The 19,583-nt window shown below is 39.6% G+C and overlaps 1 protein-coding gene across 1 annotated transcript; it reads left to right on the top strand.

The window, feature by feature from the left end:
• Positions 1–11,846: 11,846 nt before the first annotated feature.
• Positions 11,847–14,830, top strand: LOC141687538 (ABSCISIC ACID-INSENSITIVE 5-like protein 7). The gene is given in 7 exon segments (XM_074492846.1): positions 11,847–12,079; positions 12,192–12,242; positions 12,879–13,378; positions 13,381–14,060; positions 14,258–14,329; positions 14,427–14,456; positions 14,553–14,830. Coding segments are annotated over 5 exon segments (1,302 nt in total). The 5' UTR covers positions 11,847–12,079; positions 12,192–12,242; positions 12,879–12,933; the 3' UTR covers positions 14,628–14,830.
• The last annotated feature ends 4,753 nt before the right edge of the window (positions 14,831–19,583 follow it).

Here is a 19,583-nt window from a genome sequence, read left to right as displayed (position 1 = left end):
TTTCTCAAGACTAGGTCACCTTGTTTGAAAAACCTCTCTTTAACCCTTAGGTTGTAGTAGAATGAAGCCTTTTTCTGATATTCTACTATCTTTGCATGTGCTTTATCTCGCACTTCATCGATTAAATCCAGGGCTAACCTCTGCCCTTCCTCATTTTCTTCTGCGTTGAAAGCCTGAATCCTTGGAGAGGAATGTGATATCTCCACGGGAACTACTGCTTCTGCCCCATACGCCAACATGAAAGGAGTTGCTCCTGTCGTGACTCTACAGGTAGTCCTATAGGCCCATAATATTGGAAGTATCTCATCCACCCAATTATTTCTTGACTTCTCGATCCTCTTTTTTAGTCCATCCAGGATTATCCGATTTGCTACCTCTGCTTGCCCATTGGCTTGCGGGTGAGCCACAGAGGTGAATCGTAACTCAATTTCATTTTCTTCACAATACTTCTTGAATTCCTCATTGTTGAATTGTGTTCCATTGTCAGTGACGAGGATACGGGGAATTCCATATCGGCACATAATGTTTTCCCACAGGAATTGTGCAACCTGCTTAGTTGTGATTTTGGCCAAGGGTTTGGCTTCAATCCACTTGGTGAAATAATCAATGGCTACAATCAGAAATTTCCTTTGTGCCGTGGCCATAGGAAAAGGCCCTAGAATATCCATCCCTCACATGGCAAAGGGAATAGGCGAGTTGATAGAGGTCAACATCTCGGGGGGTTGTCTAACAACTGGTGCATGCTTCTGACAGCGATCACACTTCTTCACATATTCTTTGGCATCCGCCATCATTTCTGGCCAATAGAAGCCTAAACGAGTTATCTTATGAGCCAAGGCCCTGCCCCCCAAGTGTTGTCCACAAATACCTTTATGCACTTCTTCAAGAGCCAAGCGTGCCTCATCGGGCCTGAGACACCTCAAGTAGGGAACCACGAAAGATCTTTTGTAAAGAATCCCATCTATCAAAGAGTACCTTAGTGCCCGAACAGTTAACTTCCGTGCTTCAGTTGCATCACTTGGCAACCAACCGGTCTGAATGTGAGCCTTGATGGGATCAATCCATGACGTCCCCAAGCCTATGGGAGCCAGCAGCTTAACATCTATGCTTCGTGTCTTCAAAACACGGAAGTACACACTTCCTGAACTTTCTTCAATCTCAGATGAAGCGAACTTTGATAGCGCATCTGCCTTAATATTTTCTTCCCTTGGAATGTGTTCAACATGGCATTCATTAAATTGGGTCATCACAGCCCTTACTAGGCGAACATACTTGGCCATCGTATCATCCCTTGCCTCAAATTCTCCCTTTACCTGGGATATGATCAACTTCGAGTCTCCACGGACCTTTAAGTTTTTAACTCTAAGTGTCCCAGCTAGACCAAGGCCAGCAATCAGGGCTTCATACTCTGCCTCATTGTTTGTGGTTGGGAAGTCTAGCTTCATGGCATACTCAATTAAGAATCCATCAGGGCTTTGCAAAACCAACCCTGCTCCACTGGAATTTGTTTTTGATGCTCCATCAAAATAGAGAACCCAATATTCTTTCTCCTTGTCCCCATTGTCGACTCTCTTGTCTTGAGGTATGGTATCTTCCTGCCCCCCGACTTCTTGGTTGGGTATGGTACATTCCCCCACGAAGTCAGCTAGTGCCTGAGCTTTTATGGCCGTATGTGGCTTATACTTGAGATCGAACTCTCCCAACTCTATTGCCCACTTAATCAGTCTCCCACTTGCCTTGGAACTGTGAATGATATTTCTCAGCGGCTGATTTGTTAACACTTCAATTTGGTGAGCTTGAAAATAAGGACGCAGCTTTCTTGAAGCCATTACCAAGGCTAAAGCGAATTTCTCAATGGCTGAATAATTCAACTCAGCACCATGCAAAATTTTGCTGACATAGTATACGGGTTTCTGGACTTTCAGTTCCTCCTTAACCAACACGGCGCTCAGGGCGCTCTCTGAAACAGCCAAGTACAAGAATAAAACTTCATTCAGAACTGGCTTGGCCAACAACGGGGCCTGGCCCATATACTTCTTTAACTCTTCAAATGCCTTCTGATTTTCCTCACTCCATACAAAGTCTTTGATGTTCTTTAGTGACTTGAAAAATGACAAGCACTTGTCTCCTGACTTGGAGATGAATCGTCCTAACGCAGCAACCCTTCCTGTGAGCTTCTGAACATCCTTGACAGTTTTGGGGGGTTCCATGTCCAGGATTGCCTTTATTTTATCAGGATTTGCCTCAATTCCCCTCTTCGAGACCATCAATCCCAAGAATTTTCCAGATCCTACTCCGAAAGCACACTTCGTCGGATTCAACATCATCTTGTGGTACCTCAGGACCTCAAAAGCTTCCCTTAAATGGGCTATATGATCAGTCTTTACTAGACTCTTGACTAACATGTCATCAACATAGACTTCCATAGTCTTACCAATAAGATCCTTAAAAATTCTATTCACCAACCTTTGATAGGTGGCTCCTGCATTCTTGAGACCAAACGCCATAACAAGATAACAATAAACACCAAAGTCAGTGATAAATGATACCTTTGGAATGTCATCCTTATGCATTTTGATCTGGTTGTATCCGCTAAACCCATCCATGAAACTCAGCATCTCATGTCCAGCGGTGGCATCAATCAAAGTATCAATTCTAGGCAGCGGAAAACAGTCTTTGGGGCATGCATCATTCAGATCGGTGAAGTCTATACACATCCTCCACTTTCCATTAGCCTTCTTCACCATTACAGGGTTTGCTAACCACTCCGGAAATTGAATTTCCTCAATGAAACCAGCCTCTAAGAGCTTTTCCACTTCCTGCTTTATAGCCTCTTGTCTTTCCGGGGCATAATTTCTTTTCTTTTGTTTCACTGTCTTCCGGCTTGAATCTACGTTTAGCTTGTGAGTAATTAACTCCGGGTCTATGCCTGGCATATCAGCTGCTGACCATGCAAACACATCACTATTTTCTTGCAAAAATTTCACTAACTTCCCTCTAAGGGGCTCCTCTAATGTGGCTCCAATGAAAGTCGTCCTCTTAGGATTCTCGGGGTCTAAAGGAACCGAGACCAATTCTTCTGCTGGCCTTCCTCTATTCTCATCATTTTCTCGAACATCCATATCTTCAATAGGAAGAACCTGCCCCCCGACTCCATCTGCCCTCAAAGAGGCCACATAACAGCTTCTAGCCATTTTTTGATCTCCTCTCTCTTCTCCAATCCCGTTTCGGGTGGGAAACTTCATGACTGAATGGTAGGAAGAGGGGACTGCCTTGAAGGCATGTATCCCTGTTCTCCCCATGATAGCATTATAAGTTTAACTAGCCTTTACCACCACGAAATCCAGCATCTACGTTGCTTGCCTTGGCTCTGTACCTATGGTGGTAGGCAATTTGATTATCCCTTCCACAGGACATTCTACTCCAGCAAATCCATATATCGGCATGTCGGTTGGTGTTAACTGGGAGTCGTTATACCCCATCCTTAGAAAGGTGTCGTGGAGCAAGATATCCACAGAAGCACCATTATCCACAAGGACCCTCTTAACCGGGCTATTTCCTATTATTGGTGTTATGACCAGCGGGTCGTCATGGGGAAACTTCACACCCTCTAGGTCGGAATCATCGAAAGCCAATGTTACTTCTGTCCTGGCCCTCTTCGGGGCTTCTCCAACAATATGCATAACCTCTCTAGTGTATGCCTTTCTGGAATTTTTGGACAATCCAGCAGCAGTTGGACCTCCAAAGATCGTGTTTATCACAGGCCCTCGAGGTCTCGGCCCTTCATAAATGGTGTTTATAACTGGTCCTCTAGGCTGGGGGTTTCGCCCCTGATCGTCTTGGTCCCTCCTACGATCCTCAAAGTTCTTCCTTCCATTATTATTCCTATCCCCTCCTTCTCCAGTGTATTTGTTCAATCTTCCTTTTCGAATGAGGAACTCAATTTCATCTTTCAATTGCCTACACTCATCGGTGTCATGGCCAACATCTTTGTGAAACCTGCAATACTTGCTCTTATCTAGCTTGGCGAGATCGGCCTTCAAGGGCTTAGGCCAGCGAACATCTCTGTCTTTCTCAATCTCCATCAAAATCTGACTTCTAGGAGCATTAAGCTTAGCGTATTCAGTGAACTTTTGCCCAGGTCCTCCCTTCTTGGGGGTTGAATCAGGGTTTTGTTCGGTTCTAGGATATTTGTCCTTTGCAATATATTCTAGATCAGTTTTTCGCTTCTTGCCTCCAGTGGGCTCATTACTTACTACGGTCTTCCTCATGCTTTCTTCCACCTTGATATACTTCCCTGCCCTCTCCTGGAGTTGCAACATGTTTTCAGGGGGACGTTTGGTCAAGGACATCTTGAAAAACTCATCCCTGGTTCCTTGTTGTAGTGCTATCATGGCTACCTTATCATCAAGGTCCGGGACTTTTAAATCCTCCTTTGTAAAACGATTCAGGTAATCTCTCAAGGATTCCTTAGCTCCCTGCACAAGACTCATAAGGGATGCTGAACTTTTCTCATGGACTCTTCCACTGATGAATTGCTTAATAAAAGCCTGACTTAATTCTCTGAACGATCCAATAGAATTTGGAGGCAGGCGACTGTACCATCTTTGAGCCATACCCGACAGGGTTTGAGGGAAGGCCCGACACTTTATAGAATCATTCACGGGTTGCAGCAGCAGTGCATTAGAGAATGTTCTAACATGATTTGCGGGGTCTCCCGTGCCATCATATGCTTTGATAGTGGGCATCTTGAATTTTCTTAAGATATGGGCATTCATTATCTCTTCTGTGAAGGGTGGAGTTGGATCATCAGGATCTCCAAGGGGAAGGAGATTGCTTGGATCAGTTCTTGGGACAACAACCCTTCTTCTTACCAGACCATCCAGGTCTATGACAGGAGGAGGATTTCTCCCCCTAGGAGGTATCTGGGGTCTGGTGGCCTGGTGAGCCTCCAAATCATGCCTCAGCCTTTGGATTTCAGCCTCATGAGCCCTGATCCTTTCCTGCACTTCTTGGGGATTCGCCCCTGGGGTGCTTTGGGGGCGTTGCCTTCCATCGGCCATTGGCTCTTTTCCAGGACGCCTCCTTCTCGGGGCCACTTTATCATCCGAAGATTCGGAGTCTCTCTCAGTATAAGGACCAGAAAATTCCCGATCCTCAGGAATAGGACCCAAACCTCGTATATAGGGGGGTGACTGCCCTCGTGCTTCGCCTCGCCCAGCATATCCGCTTCCTCCAACCTCAGGGCGAAGGGGCATCCCATAAGGGGGGTTAGTAGTAACAACAGTTGAATATTCATACCCGACGGGTCGAGAATTCACAGGTATATGTACTTGTTGAACTTGAGGATTCGTACCTTGAATAGTCGGGGGAGTTGTCCCTTGTGGCTGAGGTTGAGTTGCCCCTGTCTGGGCTTCCCCCTGAGTAGATGCATAAGTTGAATGGGGAGGAACCTCCACAGTTGATGAAATCACCTGGGTTGTCTCTGATGGTGTTCCTTCCTCTAGAGCTCCAATTGTTCTCCGTGTTCTCGCCATGGTTGTTGTTGCTTTTCCCACAGACGGCGCCAAATGTTATGGATAAAAAATCAAGGTTATTACTTGTTGTATTTAATACTAAGATTCGGGAGCTCAAGGCCTTTAATGGCTGCTCTCGTGTTTCGTGACTCAATCTGCCTTTACGAGATGCCTACGTATCTCTGTGAATTAGAGAATCAAGCCAAAAAACGTAGTTCTGATCTGTGGGGTGAGGCCCCTTATATAGATGTGGGAGTCCTGGAATTGGACTTGGTATAGGAGACTTGGTGGGCAAGTCTCATAATTAGAATGGACTTTGGAGTCCTAGATAGTAGGAAACTGATTCCTTATCCTTTTAGGTCCCCTTGAGGCTAATCTCCAAGGATTTATATCCTTATCGGGACTCTTTTCAACATCTGATTTTTCCCTTATTAATTAATTACGAAATTAATTAATAATCAGGGCTTTTGGGCCTTTTTTATTCCACCAGACCTGATCTGGTCCATCAGGCTTAACCTTTCTGGTCTGAATATTATACATCTTATTATTGGGCCTATCAGCTCATTAATTATAAAATCAGGACTTATTTATCCCTATCACCTACCTAGTAGGTTAACCGCACCCAAACCACTGCGGAGGCCGGGTCTCAGCACGTGAGAGAAAGGATAAGACCTGGGAAGAAACCGAGTTATCATATCCCATATGGCCTCTCCCGTCATTATTAATAACCTACAAGTGTTAGTCCGATTATAGAAGAGATAGAAGATTATAGATTAAAAAAAATCCAGAAAAGTTTCTATTTTTTTGTCAAAATGGACTAAACAAAGATCAGGTAGTAAAAAAAAATTAAAAGAAAAAAATATCCAAAGCAACAAATTAAGTTTTTGATGACAAAAAATCATTTTACAATTTTTGGCCCCCTCCTATTTGGATTCCGCGTCCGTCTCTGGCCACACTACTTTTATATATACACTATATGTAAGGGAGTAAAACTTCTTGGCAAGCAAAGACGCAAGAAGAACATGCGACAAGTCCAAGAGTCGAAGTTCAAGTCATGCCACAAGGACTAGTCGACTATGGTAGGCACATTTTTTAATAGGGAAAATGGATTTTTTCGTCACCCAACTTCTTGTGTTTTTAGAAACTTACCATTCAACTATTTTTTTTCTTCTTTTAATCACTAATGTTAGGTTCATATTTGTTTTTAGTCACTAACGTTAGGTTCGGATTTGATTATTAGCATTATGTCATTTTTTGTAGCATTATTAAAATATAGTGGTATTCTGTAATATTTTAATGGTTCGATATATGTCTATATCTTTATATATAGTACTCCATATGTCCCCCAAGACGTTTATCTTTGTGATGAGAGTTTAACAAACATTTAAAGGCTCCTAAAAGATGTAGTTTCATGAATTATTTTAAATTTTTTTCTTCTGAATAATAATTTAATGTTTAAATTTTTATATACAAAAAAAAATCTTAAAAATAAGTTATAAAACTATGTTTGTAAAAAAAATATCTTGTGAGAGTTGTTTGATTTCATACCAAATTCACATTATTACAATATTATTCTATTTTTGTGTTTATATATATACTTGTTTCACAATTCTATTAGAGTGGATGGGTTTATAGTTTTGATTTTGGGTCGGTAAGAGTTGCATGAAGGAGTTGTGATTAGTGATTTCATTTGGTTTTTGAAAGTGTCGTTTGGTAAAATATTGATATGTAATTTTTTTAATGTTTTTAGTACTTTATGATCAGTTTGCTAATTTGATTATATTGATTTTTTTTATTTCCCAATAATTTTGGTACAGATTGGGATGCCTCTTCCTAATAAATTTGGTTTTGAGTTTAGTATCCCACCTAAAAAGTAACAGACGTATATGAACTGATTTTATGCGTCTGTTTACAATGTATATACATTTGTTCTGATCAGATGTTTAAAATAATATGCATCCTTCCTATAACATACGTATATAATTCAGACATTATATGTTAGGTAATGAATCACACACAGAGGGGGTGAATGTGTTTTGGTATTTTTCTAGCTTTTCTTGAAGTGTGTATGGTGATGAACAAAGTAAATTAAAATCTTGTAGTGAAATGTGTTAATACTGAATTTAAACAAGTAAGAACAGTGAACACAGATCTTTCAAAACTCACTTAATTTTATATTAAAATTAAGAATGTTTTGCTACAAAATTTCTAGGCTCTTTGTTGTTAAAGAGCTTAGCTTCTTCCATAAGAGAATACAAGATTTCTGATCTAGGATTTGTTTTTGCTAACAAAGGACCAGTGTTAACTTTATAGAATAGTTAAACACTGGTTTACACAATAATTAATAAGAAGTTCTAATCACTTTATCAACCCGTCACTAATCTTTCCATTTCTTACTTAGCATATCTTTCCATATTGTGTTAACTTTGATCTTCCTTTGTCAGTTAATCTTCACCCTTTATCTTGCACTCTTCAAGCTGCTTTTTGCAGACTTGTCAATCCAAATGATTGGATCGTTTGTTGATTGATAATCTTGAATATTTAACTTGATTGCATTCTGTATATGAGTTTCATTAGAGGTCTCCGGTTAGCTATTAGAGAACTGACATCTCGATAAGTATAAAGGCTTATCGAGGCCTCATAGTTCTCTAATGATTTTTGACTTATCGAGATCTTCGAGTTCTCGAGTGACTTTGACTTATTCGAGGTCTTTGAGTTCTCGAATGTTGTTTGACTGTTCGAGGTCTCTGAATTCTCGAATGTTGTTTGACTGTTCGAGGTCTCTTAGTTCTCGAGTGTAATCTTGACTTATCGAGATCTCCATTTCTTTGCATGTAGAATCAACTTATCGATATCTTTGAGTTCTCTAGTGATATTATGAGTTGTCGATAACTCAGAGTTGTCTAGTAAAGAAATGACTTGTCGATATCTCCGATCTTCATGTCTTCAATTTGGCTTGTCGATATCTCTGAGACTTCTTTATAAGCTTTTCTTGACTTCTCGATAAGTCATTCTGGAGTTCTCGAATGACGTCTCTATAACACTTAATCTGTGACTTGTAGACTTCTTGACTTAGAATATTTTTCACAAAACAGATTTATTCAACTCCAAGCTTCTTCACACTTTCTCTGAGGCATGATTTTCATGATCTTCTTCCAGAGCATATTCTTATGCTTGAGACTGTTTACAGAAAAAAACTCAAGTCTAGTCTATTTACATTTTTACAGACTTAAATGTTACAACACAAAATACAAAATTAGATTACAATACAACTTACTTAGGGTTGCCAATATGACTTAGTCTTGTTATAGTACATGCATATCTTGTACAATATTATACGAGTCCTTCATATGCATCTAGTAAACTCAGAAATATATAAGCTTTCTTATAAGACATATATGACACTTTCTGTACTGGTTATCACTATATTTTAATAATACTATAGAAAATTGACAAAATACTAATAATCAAATCCGAACATAACGTTAGTGACTAAAAAAAATCCGAACCTAAGATTAGTGAGTAAAACAAAAAAACTTATAGTTGAGTGGTAAGTTTCTAAACACACAATAAGTTGGGTGATGAAAAAATTCATTTTTACTTTTGAATAAGAGAACTTCGTTCACAAAGTGCACAGTTTTTTCACATCTACAACTTTTCTAAAACTAAAGTGCACATCCCTCTCAGCCGCCTCCCTTCTTTCATCCTCTCTGTTAGGGTTTGTCTATTTTCAAGTAAATCGAGGGGCTTCCACTGGTTTTCTCCGGTGGAAAGCCCCAACCCCTTCATTTTATGTTATTCTCGTTTATTTCCTTTCAATAAAACCCAATTTTTTGGGTGTTTGTGTGTCTCTCCTCTTGGAGTGTGTGTTTTGTCTTTCCTTTTGGATTGTTTGTTATGTTTTTATTTAGTCATGCTTGGGTTTATCTGGTGATGGATCTGTTGAGGACGAATTTATTGATATTTTTGGTGATCGGTGGTGATTATTACAAGAGCTCACCTTTCACAACTAAAGATTGTTCGTCTTTCATGGGTTTATACTTTCGGCATGTCTAGAGCGGGTATCCGGCATGTAGATAGCTGGGGTGCCTACGGCATGTCTATAGCTGGTGTCCGACATGTAGATAGCTGGGGTGCCGCTTCTCCAATCTCATTTTATGCGATTGGTGTTTCTGAACACTGGGCTAACCATAGTTTTTATGTGATATGGTCAATTGCGATGTTACTATTTTCGGAGATGCTGCTGCAATTTGGATCGCTTGGGATGTCTTTGATTTCGTTTTTAATTTCAAGAATTTTTAAATTCTATGTGTTAAACGATTAGGAAATAAATCATCTAATTGTTTTTAGTATGTTATTTGTTTTATCACCTGGTTGTATCGACAGTTGGAGGTTTGTCCCGACTGTACTATATTCAATTTAATGAGAACTTTCTGCATTTGTCAAAAAAAAAAGAGAACTTCGTTCATTTTCTATACCTTATCTGATTTTACTACATACATTCGCTTACTACATTAAATTTTAAAGAAAGGTCCTCATATTTTGTGTTTTAACTCTGAAACTTAACTAAAACAAAGAAATGTGATAATACACAATGCATTTATGGGCCCGTTTGGGGTTTCTTAAAACATATAACTTATAACTTAAAGTTGAAAAGTGTCGTATAAGTGATATGAACATCGTAACTTTTAAGTTATTTAAGTGTTTGGATAATTTTCCGTATAAATTACTTATAAGCCGATAATGTGTTTGGTAAATCATAACTTATAAGTTATTTTTTTTATTATTTAGAATATAATGATATTGAAAATATTTAAATTTTCCTTTTTCTTTTCTTGAAATTATATATATATATATAATTCACAAGAAATTGAAAAATATCAATTTTATTATATTTTCAATTTTTTTAAAAAATACATGAAAAAAGTCAAATCTCTTATATAATGGAAGTAAAGATAATTATTTAATAATATAATTTTAAATAAAAAATATAAATATAAATTTATTTAAAGTATAATAATTGAAAAAAAATTAGCTTTAATGAGAATGTGAGACTAACATCAAGAGAGAAGGGAAATGAAATGAACAAATGAAAAAGTACATCCCGTCAACTTTCAAGTTTTTAACTATAAAGTGGGCAATGACCATTTTGTGAATGGTTTCCCAAACACGCATGAGTAATGTAATTGATCTTATAAGTTCAAAGCTCTAAAAAATTATTGATCCCAAACAGCCGTCCGTTTGGAAAATTTAAAAATAAGTAACTTATGATTTAAAACGAATAAATAACTTAATATTGATAAATAGACACATACTTATAAATTATATGAGTGTTTGGATAATTTATTTAAATTTCGGAATTGTTTTTTACTTAAATGAATGAAAATAAATAATTTTTAGATACAATTATGTTAATTTGTGAATTTAAAATTAGAAAAACATTTATAAGCATATATTATAAAATTAAATTTAATAAAAAAGCGAAAAATCAAAATAAGTGGAGAAAAAGTACGTATTTACTAATATTCAACTTATCAGCTTATAAGTTGTAAATTCAATTTATAAATTCGATCGACAAATACTCGTAAATAAACACTTACAAACTTATAAGTTAATAATAAGCCACTTGTTTCATTATTTCATGGCGTCTAGGCAGGCCCTTTTTGTGGCCAAACTTTTAAACTTGTAATTTGGCTCAAGTATGCACTACAAGAAATTCTCATCTCATTTTGCACCCTCTTTTTACCATCCCCTAAACTTTCCCGGTAAATATCACCGAGGACTGCAGTGTTATAAATTTCGGAAATCGGAACTATTCGGTTGAGGTACCGATTTACGATTTATCGGACGATTTTTAAAAAATCGGATGATTAATCGGCGATTTACGGAAATCAGTCAAATCAGACAAATATTTTTGACCGATTTTTGAGCGATTTATCGACGATTTTTGAAAAATCGGCCGATTTTTAAACAAAGCCAATGAGCCATTTTCTACAAAAAAAACTTAAATAAAATAAAAACTAAACCAGGACGTCCAGGACCAATCAGTGACTGCCATTTATAAATCCTGGTCAAAGACCATCCAACGGCCAGGATTCATCCTCTTTGCACTCTATCATTGGTCAGAAAATATTATAATAAAACAAAACCCACCAAAAATATCTCCGCCAGGTAGCTTTTACACTGGGAACATTTATTTATATATAGCCTCTCTGCACTAGCCACTTGTCATCTCCACCATCACCATTCAGTCCCAAAACTAAACAACCAAGAAACACATTCTCTCTCTACAAGGGTAAAATGGTCTTTACACCACTCCCTATCTCAATTTTCCTTTACATCATTCATGTACCAAGTTGACATAGTACTAGGAGATATTTTCATGTTTTCTTGATTTTTGTATCCTTTTTATTCCCAAGTTTTTGGATGTTTGTTTGATTATTGGGGTTGTCAGAATAACTGACAAACTTTTAAGGTTGTGGGGTTTTGGATGCGATCATACAACACTAATGTACCGGATCCTATCACAACTCCGAAGTTAAAAATTAACAAATAAAAAAAAGGTTGTGGGCTTTCTAAAGTCCATTTTTTGTGAACTGCACTACAAAATATATTGTTCAAGACTTCAAGCCTTTATATTTTGTTTGATCTTTATTGGGTTTGTTAATATTTCAGGTTTTGAGCTAAGATTTGGCCTTCTGGGTTTGAAATCTTGAATTTTGATTGGTATGCTTGTTTACTCATATGCTTTTGATTTCATGTTGCACAAATGTTTTACAATGGACTTAAGAGCATGTTTGCGGAAGCTAAAAGCTGCCCTAATCGACTTATAAGTTGTCCTGTAACGTGTTTGTGTACATTTAATAGTTACATCGTTACTACTGATGCTTCGTCTAAAATGTCATGTTAGTTATCTCACTTAACTTACTAAATTTGGCTGATCTAGTTTAGTATATAGTATTTTTGTATTGTAGTCTGAAGTATGAAGTCTCTTTCAAGTTTTTAGTTACTTGAAGCAAAGATTTTTTATTTTTTTTTAGTTTTTACATTTATACATCTTCAGTTTTAAGTTATGTATCTAGAAAACAAGTTCCATTGATGGCTGTTGGACTTGGTGTATGAAGTTTCTTCTGTACCTTACTTTTAGGTTGCTTTGAAGCTTCAGAATGTATGTTTTTTTTGTTTCTATTCTGTTTAGCTTTGTTTTCTACTAATTGGCACCTGATTTTTGTTGTTCTGCAACTAATGATGATAGCTGAAAACGCTAAATTTACATATAAGAGCTTTGTATTTGAGATTCTATCTGATATGCTTGAATAGTGTGTCTACATTAGGCTAATAATGTTGGTCATTGGTTGTCAGATATACTAGGTTGTCTGGATCAGCAGAGGTTCTGACAAAGCCGAAATCTTGATTCATGGGGTCTTACTTCAATTTTAAGAACTATGGTGGTGCCACATCTCAGCAAGAAGGGAGTGGTTCGAAGCCAGCTGAGAATCTCTCCCTGGCGAGACAGTCATCTGTATATTCGCTGACTTTTGAAGAGTTGCAGAACACTTTTGATGGAGCTGGAAAGGATTTTGGTTCCATGAATATGGATGAACTTCTAAAGAATATCTGGACGGCTGAAGGCACTCAGCCTATGATATCTTCTGGTGACATAAGACAAGGGATTCCTCTTCCTGGTGGAAATTTGAAGCAGCAGGGTTCTTTAACGTTACCTCGTACACTTAGCCAGAAAACTGTTGATGAAGTTTGGAAAGATTTGCTTAAAGAAACTGATAACGTGAAAGATGGAAATGGAGGTATGAATTTGTCGGAGAGGGAAGCAACTCTGAGTGAGATTACATTGGAGGAGTTTTTTTTAGGGCAGGGGTAGTAGGAGAAACCGCTCATATCACTGGAAGGCCTAATAATGGTGGATCACAAGTTAACAGCAATGCTGCTTTGCCTTTTGGATTCGCGCAACCAGAGATAAGCTATGAATCGTGCAGAAATAATGTCAGGGAAAACAGCAATGCAGTTCGTAATCCTTATTCCAATTTAGTTTTAAGCTCTCGTGGCATTACCTCACAACAGCAATCACAGCAGCAGCAACAGCAACACCGGCTGCTGCAGCAACACCAGCAGAAGCAACAGCCCCTTCTACCCAAGCAAGTCACTTTGGCTTTTGCCTCTCCAACGAATGCAGGAAACAATGCTAACTTAACAAGCCCCGGAGCAAGGAACCTGCTTGTGAGAAGGGGAGATCCTTTTATGAATAATTCTGCAACACAGAGTTGTGTCAGACAGAATAGAGAAATTAGCATCGCTAGTTTAGCACCTCGAGTTGCAGTTCCAGTGGGATCTCCTAAAAGCCAGTTGGCATCAAACATGAACCCTGACAGGAATCTGGATTCATCAATACTATCGCATTCTCCTTTTGCATACAATGATGGTACACAAGGAAGGAAAACTGGGACTTTTGAGAAAGTGGTGGAGAGAAGGCGCAAGAGAATGATTAAGAACAGAGAATCGGCTGCTAGGTCAAGAGCTCGGAAACAGGTAAGTAACTGAAGTACGACATACATTTTAAGCATTATGAGAATCGGCTGCTTAGGACACTCTTTATTCAATGCATCAGTTCATTTGATAAGAAAAACAATTCTATATTGAGAACTAAACGCACAATGGATTGTTGTTGACATTTTTCAAACAAACCATCATCGGACTCTGCTTTTAAACTTCTCGATTTTTGACAGGCTTATACTCTGGAATTGGAAGCAGAAGTTGCAAAGCTTAAAGAAGTTAATGAGGAGATGCAGAATAAACAGGTATAGTTCTAATTAAAATGTAAGTCCTAATTTCATTAAATGGCTAGATAAAATCGCTGTTTTGATGAACTCGGTGTTGCTCTTGTGGTTACTGCAGGAAAAATTCATGGAAATGCAGAAAAATCAGGTACTCTTTCAATACTCTACTTCAGATTGTATGTGTATTAACAATTGTATTGATAAGTATCAGACCTGAAGCTAGTTGTATGTTGCTTGTGTTCAGATATTGGAGAAGATGAATATGCCATGGGGAAGTAAAAGATTATGCCTGAGAAGGACCCTGACAGGACCTTGGTAAAGTTGATGATCATCGTAAGGAGTAACAATACTGGAGTAGATCACCAACTAATCTATGTTATATAAGTCAATCGAATAGTTAGTATAATGTGGTTCAAACCTGTGCTACCACTGGCATTTAGCTTCTTGTATAAAATATGAGTGCTGTGATGTATATTTTGGGGAGCTTAATGTGAAAATGCTGAAAATTTTCCTTTTGCATGATTCCTATATTTGAGAAAAACTGCTGTGACTGCTTGCGACATTCCTTAAGAACCAACAGCACTCGAGAGTCCTGAACAAAAGCCTCAATCCAGGGAAGAACAGGTCGATTTTGTTACAGGAGTCCCAAACAGAAGGCCTCAATCCCCTGTTCCATACCAGAACAGGCTTTGATACTATTTAACACCATATAAACCGACTCAAACCAACCCAAATCGCATACAATGGGTAGGTTGGGTTACGAATTTAAGGGTTGGGTTAAAAAATTTCAAACCGATTTAATTAAGCCGTATAACAAAAATGTCTTTGAACAATATTACTAGGTTAAAAAACAAAATTACTGATGCTTAATGGCTTGACATGTTTCCTCAAAACTTGATTCTTCCGGTAGCTTTCAGATGCAGTGGCTATAAGAATCAAAAGCATGTGAAGAGAACAGACAGAGAAACGCAAAGCCAGACCTGCGTGAATCTAATTCAACTCCTTCCACGATCAGGGTCATGCCAACAGTATCTTATTTAACACGTGGTAATCAAGATAGTCTGTAAGAATTTTGTTGTAAAGTTCAAAAGCCACTGATGAAGAACTAACAATAATGTAATCATGTGAAATAATGATATCTCCTCGAGCATCCCTAAATAATCCTTCAGCTTTAGGTAGCAGACACAAAAACAAGTCCAGTCAGGAGGAGTATGGATGAATTATGCAGCTGGATTCTAAAATTATATATTTAGCACCTGCAGCTCTAGCTCTTCATATTCAGTTTTTTGTTCAGCAAGAACAAAATTATTATATTATTTGGATAGTGATAATTCCAGATCACCCTGAGGTCCTCTCCTTGCGCTACCCGGACTCAAACTCCTTTTGAACAGAAATGATGGCGGTTTGTGGTGTAACCGTAGGATGGACTCTTGCAAAACAGAACTGGAGGGGAGTGGCGTCCTCGCGGTACCTCCGGCGTGAGAATGAGAAAGGGTATCGGAGAAGAAATGGTAAAATATGAATTGCGCGGATATATGTGGTGTGTATAAGTGCGTATATACTAAGGATCAAGTAACCCCCAATACACATTTTGTTCAGCCTTTTATAGGCTTCCCATTAGGGTTTAGGGGTTGGTACCTTTGATCTGGGCTGTAGATGAGTTTTTTGGACTAAAGGACGCGTGAACGTCTGTGATGAGTTAAAGTACTTCTGGATCCGGATCGTTGGAAGGTTCTGGATCCGGGCTACCTGGACGGTAGTGATGTTTTCACATGTCCTGGAGTCCTCCAGGGTTATTGCTAAACGGGCCCTGGGCTCCTCTTATTGGGCCTTGGGATCCTATTACTGGGCCTGTGCTATTATGGGCTATCATTTTCCTGCCTCCCACTCTCTTATGCGGGTTTACCCGGATGGGGGAGTAGATTATTTATTGTTGCACCACTTGTAAGGATAAATTTTGGGGTTTTCTTTGAGTTGTTGCCTCCTAACCCCGGGGTCTTGTGAGTATGAGACTTCGGGGTTGACTTGGTTAGTCTCTTTGATTTGAGTCAAAGGTGGAGTTCCTTGAACTACTTAGAAATTTTTTAGTGTTTTCTTTGATTTGTTGCCCCCTAACCCCAGGGTCTTGTATTTATGAGACTTCGGGGTTGACTTGGTTAGTCTCTTTGATTTGAGTCCAAGGTGGGGTTCCTTGAACTACTTAGAAAATTTTTGGGGTTTTCTTTGATTTGTCGCCTCCTAACCCCGGGGTCTTGTGTGTATGAGACTCCGGGGTTGACTTGGTTACTCTCTTCGATTTGAAATTTGAATTTTGGATAAGGTTGGATGGATAAGGACAGTTTGTCCTTGATTTGACCGGACTCTGTATAGTAGATGCGGAAAATCCGGTATGTCAAAAAGTCTGTTGGGATTCCAGCCGAACTCACAGATATATATGTATATTTATGTATGTACATTTGAGTGTATAAAACGTTTCTCTTTCCCCCTTCTTTCTGAAAAGCCGTGCGACGACATGATTACAGCAGAGGTAATAACTGCTGACGTCATCTGATTGTTCATTCTCTTTCATTGTCTATAAATACTCCCCTCCTCCTTTGTTTTATCTTTTACGCAAACAAAGAATACAAGGCGAAGGCATACGAATTCCTGAATTTCGAAGCTTCTTTGGAGATTTTCAAAACGTTTTCTATCGAAACTTCTCCATCTTCTCTTGTTCTTTGTAAGTTTCTTCTCTTTCTTCTAATTTTTCATCTTTTTTGCCTTGCATGTCTCTGTTTGTGTGAGTATTTCTTGCCGCTCACTTGTTTTTGTTCAGGTCTTTTGTATGACGCTTAGTTTTGAACTTTAATCTGTATAGTTTGAGGTTTTGTATGGGTTTTGCGGTGGTTTTGTGTTTGATTCTCGTAGAAAACATCGTTTTTATTCGATTTATGTGTGGTAAAAATGGGCTGGTGGTTGTGTAAGTTCCGGTGGGATCTGGGGTCTGTTCTTGGTTTATGTTTTGGAAATAATTGTATGTATATTGCATAGATCTTCTTTTGATCTTTGATTTTTGTAGAATATGTTTCTGAATCTGTCTTGTTTTTTGTTTTGTTTTTGTGTTTGGGTTCGAGTGTGGCATTGACTCCGGGGTGCGTATATGTAAATTTATAGTATATGCAAGGTAGGAGATTTAAGCAAACAGCTAACCTTAGAATTCCGTATCCGGATAGCCCTAATTGTTTAGGTGCCTTGTTTTTAAACCTTTCTTCTTCTTCTTCTTCCCACAGTAGTTCTTTAGAAATGCCTCCCAGAGCAGAGCGACCGGTACAGGTTTTAGCTGAGACTTTAGTTTTGGGCCTTGGGGGTACTCTGTCCAATTCAGATGGATCCTGGGAGGATGTGGACCATTACTTTGTCCAGTGCAGGAGAGACCCTAAACCCTTAGGCTTTTATTATAGGGATTTGTCCGAGGTCTACGGGGGCCCGGAGGGTTTAGACGAGCGGAAGCCGTATGATGAAGCGACCATGTATAGGTTATTTTTTAACGCCCCGGGACTAGGTATGAATGTGGCCCCGTTCATAAAGAGATAGGGGAGAGGCATACCGATGCCGAAGTAGATAGCGCCCTCAGGCTTGCCTTTAACCTCGGGGATGAGTATGAGTGGCGGTGGCCCGAGGAACATGAGAAAGTTTATCACAAACCGACGGGGGGCTATGTCGGGATAACTTTTAAGCATCTCCGGGGTATGCGCTTAAGGCTACATCAGTTCACGAAATCTTTCTGCCGGGATGTGTATGGGATTCCCTTCACACAGTTAGCCCCAAACTCTGTGAAGTGGATTAGCTGGTTCCTGGCGTGTTGTCATGCCAAAGATTACTTGCCCACTTTTAGACTCTTCCACCACCTCTTCAAGATTAAAAGATCAACTAGTAGGCCAATATACGAGTTCCTGTTTAGGATTGAGGAATGTGGGTATCCGTCAGACAAAATGGTTCTCTCGGTTAGCATGTTAACTTCCCTCAAGGGTTGGCACCGGGAGTTCATATTTGTCCGGGGTGGGGATTTGGAGTTCATGTCACTCCATAAGTTTGAATTAAAAATAGATAAATTTCCGGTTCAGCGGCTCGAGCAAGGAGCTCTCACGATGGAGTATGCCTTCTGTGGGGCACTCGGAGCACAGTGGACCTGTGACACATTTAATAACAATGATAATATGCATGCCGCTGGATGTAAGTCCTTCTCCTTAGCTTTTTCTTTGTTCTTTATTACTTTTATTTTCTTCTATCTGGGGCTGATGTTTGAACTGTTGAAATTTCAGGTATCCCATAGTTGATTCCCTACCATAGCAATATGCCTGCTCAATTGAAGGACTCGGCTGCCAGGTGCAGGAGAATCGGTGGCCTGAACAGCTTGGACACCGGGAAGAAGAAAATTGGTGAGGGTGAGGAAGGTGGAGCTGGAACCGGGGCCGGTAAGACTACGCTGACCCGTCCAGGGAGGACTACAATTGTGATAAATGAGCCCCGGGCTGAGGCTGTGAAGGAGAAAGACAAAGCTCCTAGAAAGAGAAAGAACGTCCCTATGGAGTCCGGGGAGAGGGATGATGAGGGTTCGAAGAGCCGGGCCTCGAAAAAGATTGCTACCGAGTTGGCTCCGGACACCCTAGAGACCCTCAAAGCACTGTTGGCTAGCTTTACTCCGGAGACTCGCTGGAAAGAGCTCTTCGAGAATTATGCCACGATTGCCGAGAGAAGGCAGTACCGGAGGGAGCCTCTCAAAGATTTCCTTGCTTCTATACAGGAAGATGTCACTGTTGTAAGTCTTTGACTTTATCTTTTGTACTTGTCTTTTTCTGCGTTTAAATTTCTCATTCTTTAACTTATGGTTATTTTGTAGGCCAATTCCCGGATCGCAGGTTTGTTTGCGATTGTCCGGAGTCTGAAGATGAAAGCTGACGCCAGGGAGGTTGCTAAAATCGAGGCTGAGAATCTTGCCCGGGAGGTGAAGGCACTGAAAGAGGCTAATGTGCAGGAGGTCGAGGCTCATAAGAAGATTCTGGATGAGATAAGGGAAAGGCAGGACCGAGCTGAGGCTTCTGTCCGGGAGATGAGGGCCGATAACCAGAGGCTGAAAGATGATTTGGCTGCAAGGCCCACTCCAGAAGAGGTTTTGGCAGGCTTTCGCGACACTCCTGCCTACTTTGAGGAGCTGAATGAGAAGGCATTGGAAAAGATTCAGATATGCTGGAGGGTTGCCTCCCGGTACCTTGTCGACAACCCCGGGGGCACCATC

The sequence above is a fragment of the Apium graveolens genome, chromosome 9, assembly GCF_009905375.1.
Source record: "Apium graveolens cultivar Ventura chromosome 9, ASM990537v1, whole genome shotgun sequence".
Taxonomy (NCBI): Eukaryota; Viridiplantae; Streptophyta; class Magnoliopsida; order Apiales; family Apiaceae; genus Apium; species Apium graveolens.
Note: the sequence above shows the minus strand (reverse complement) of the source record. Positions and strands in the feature narration are given on the sequence as shown.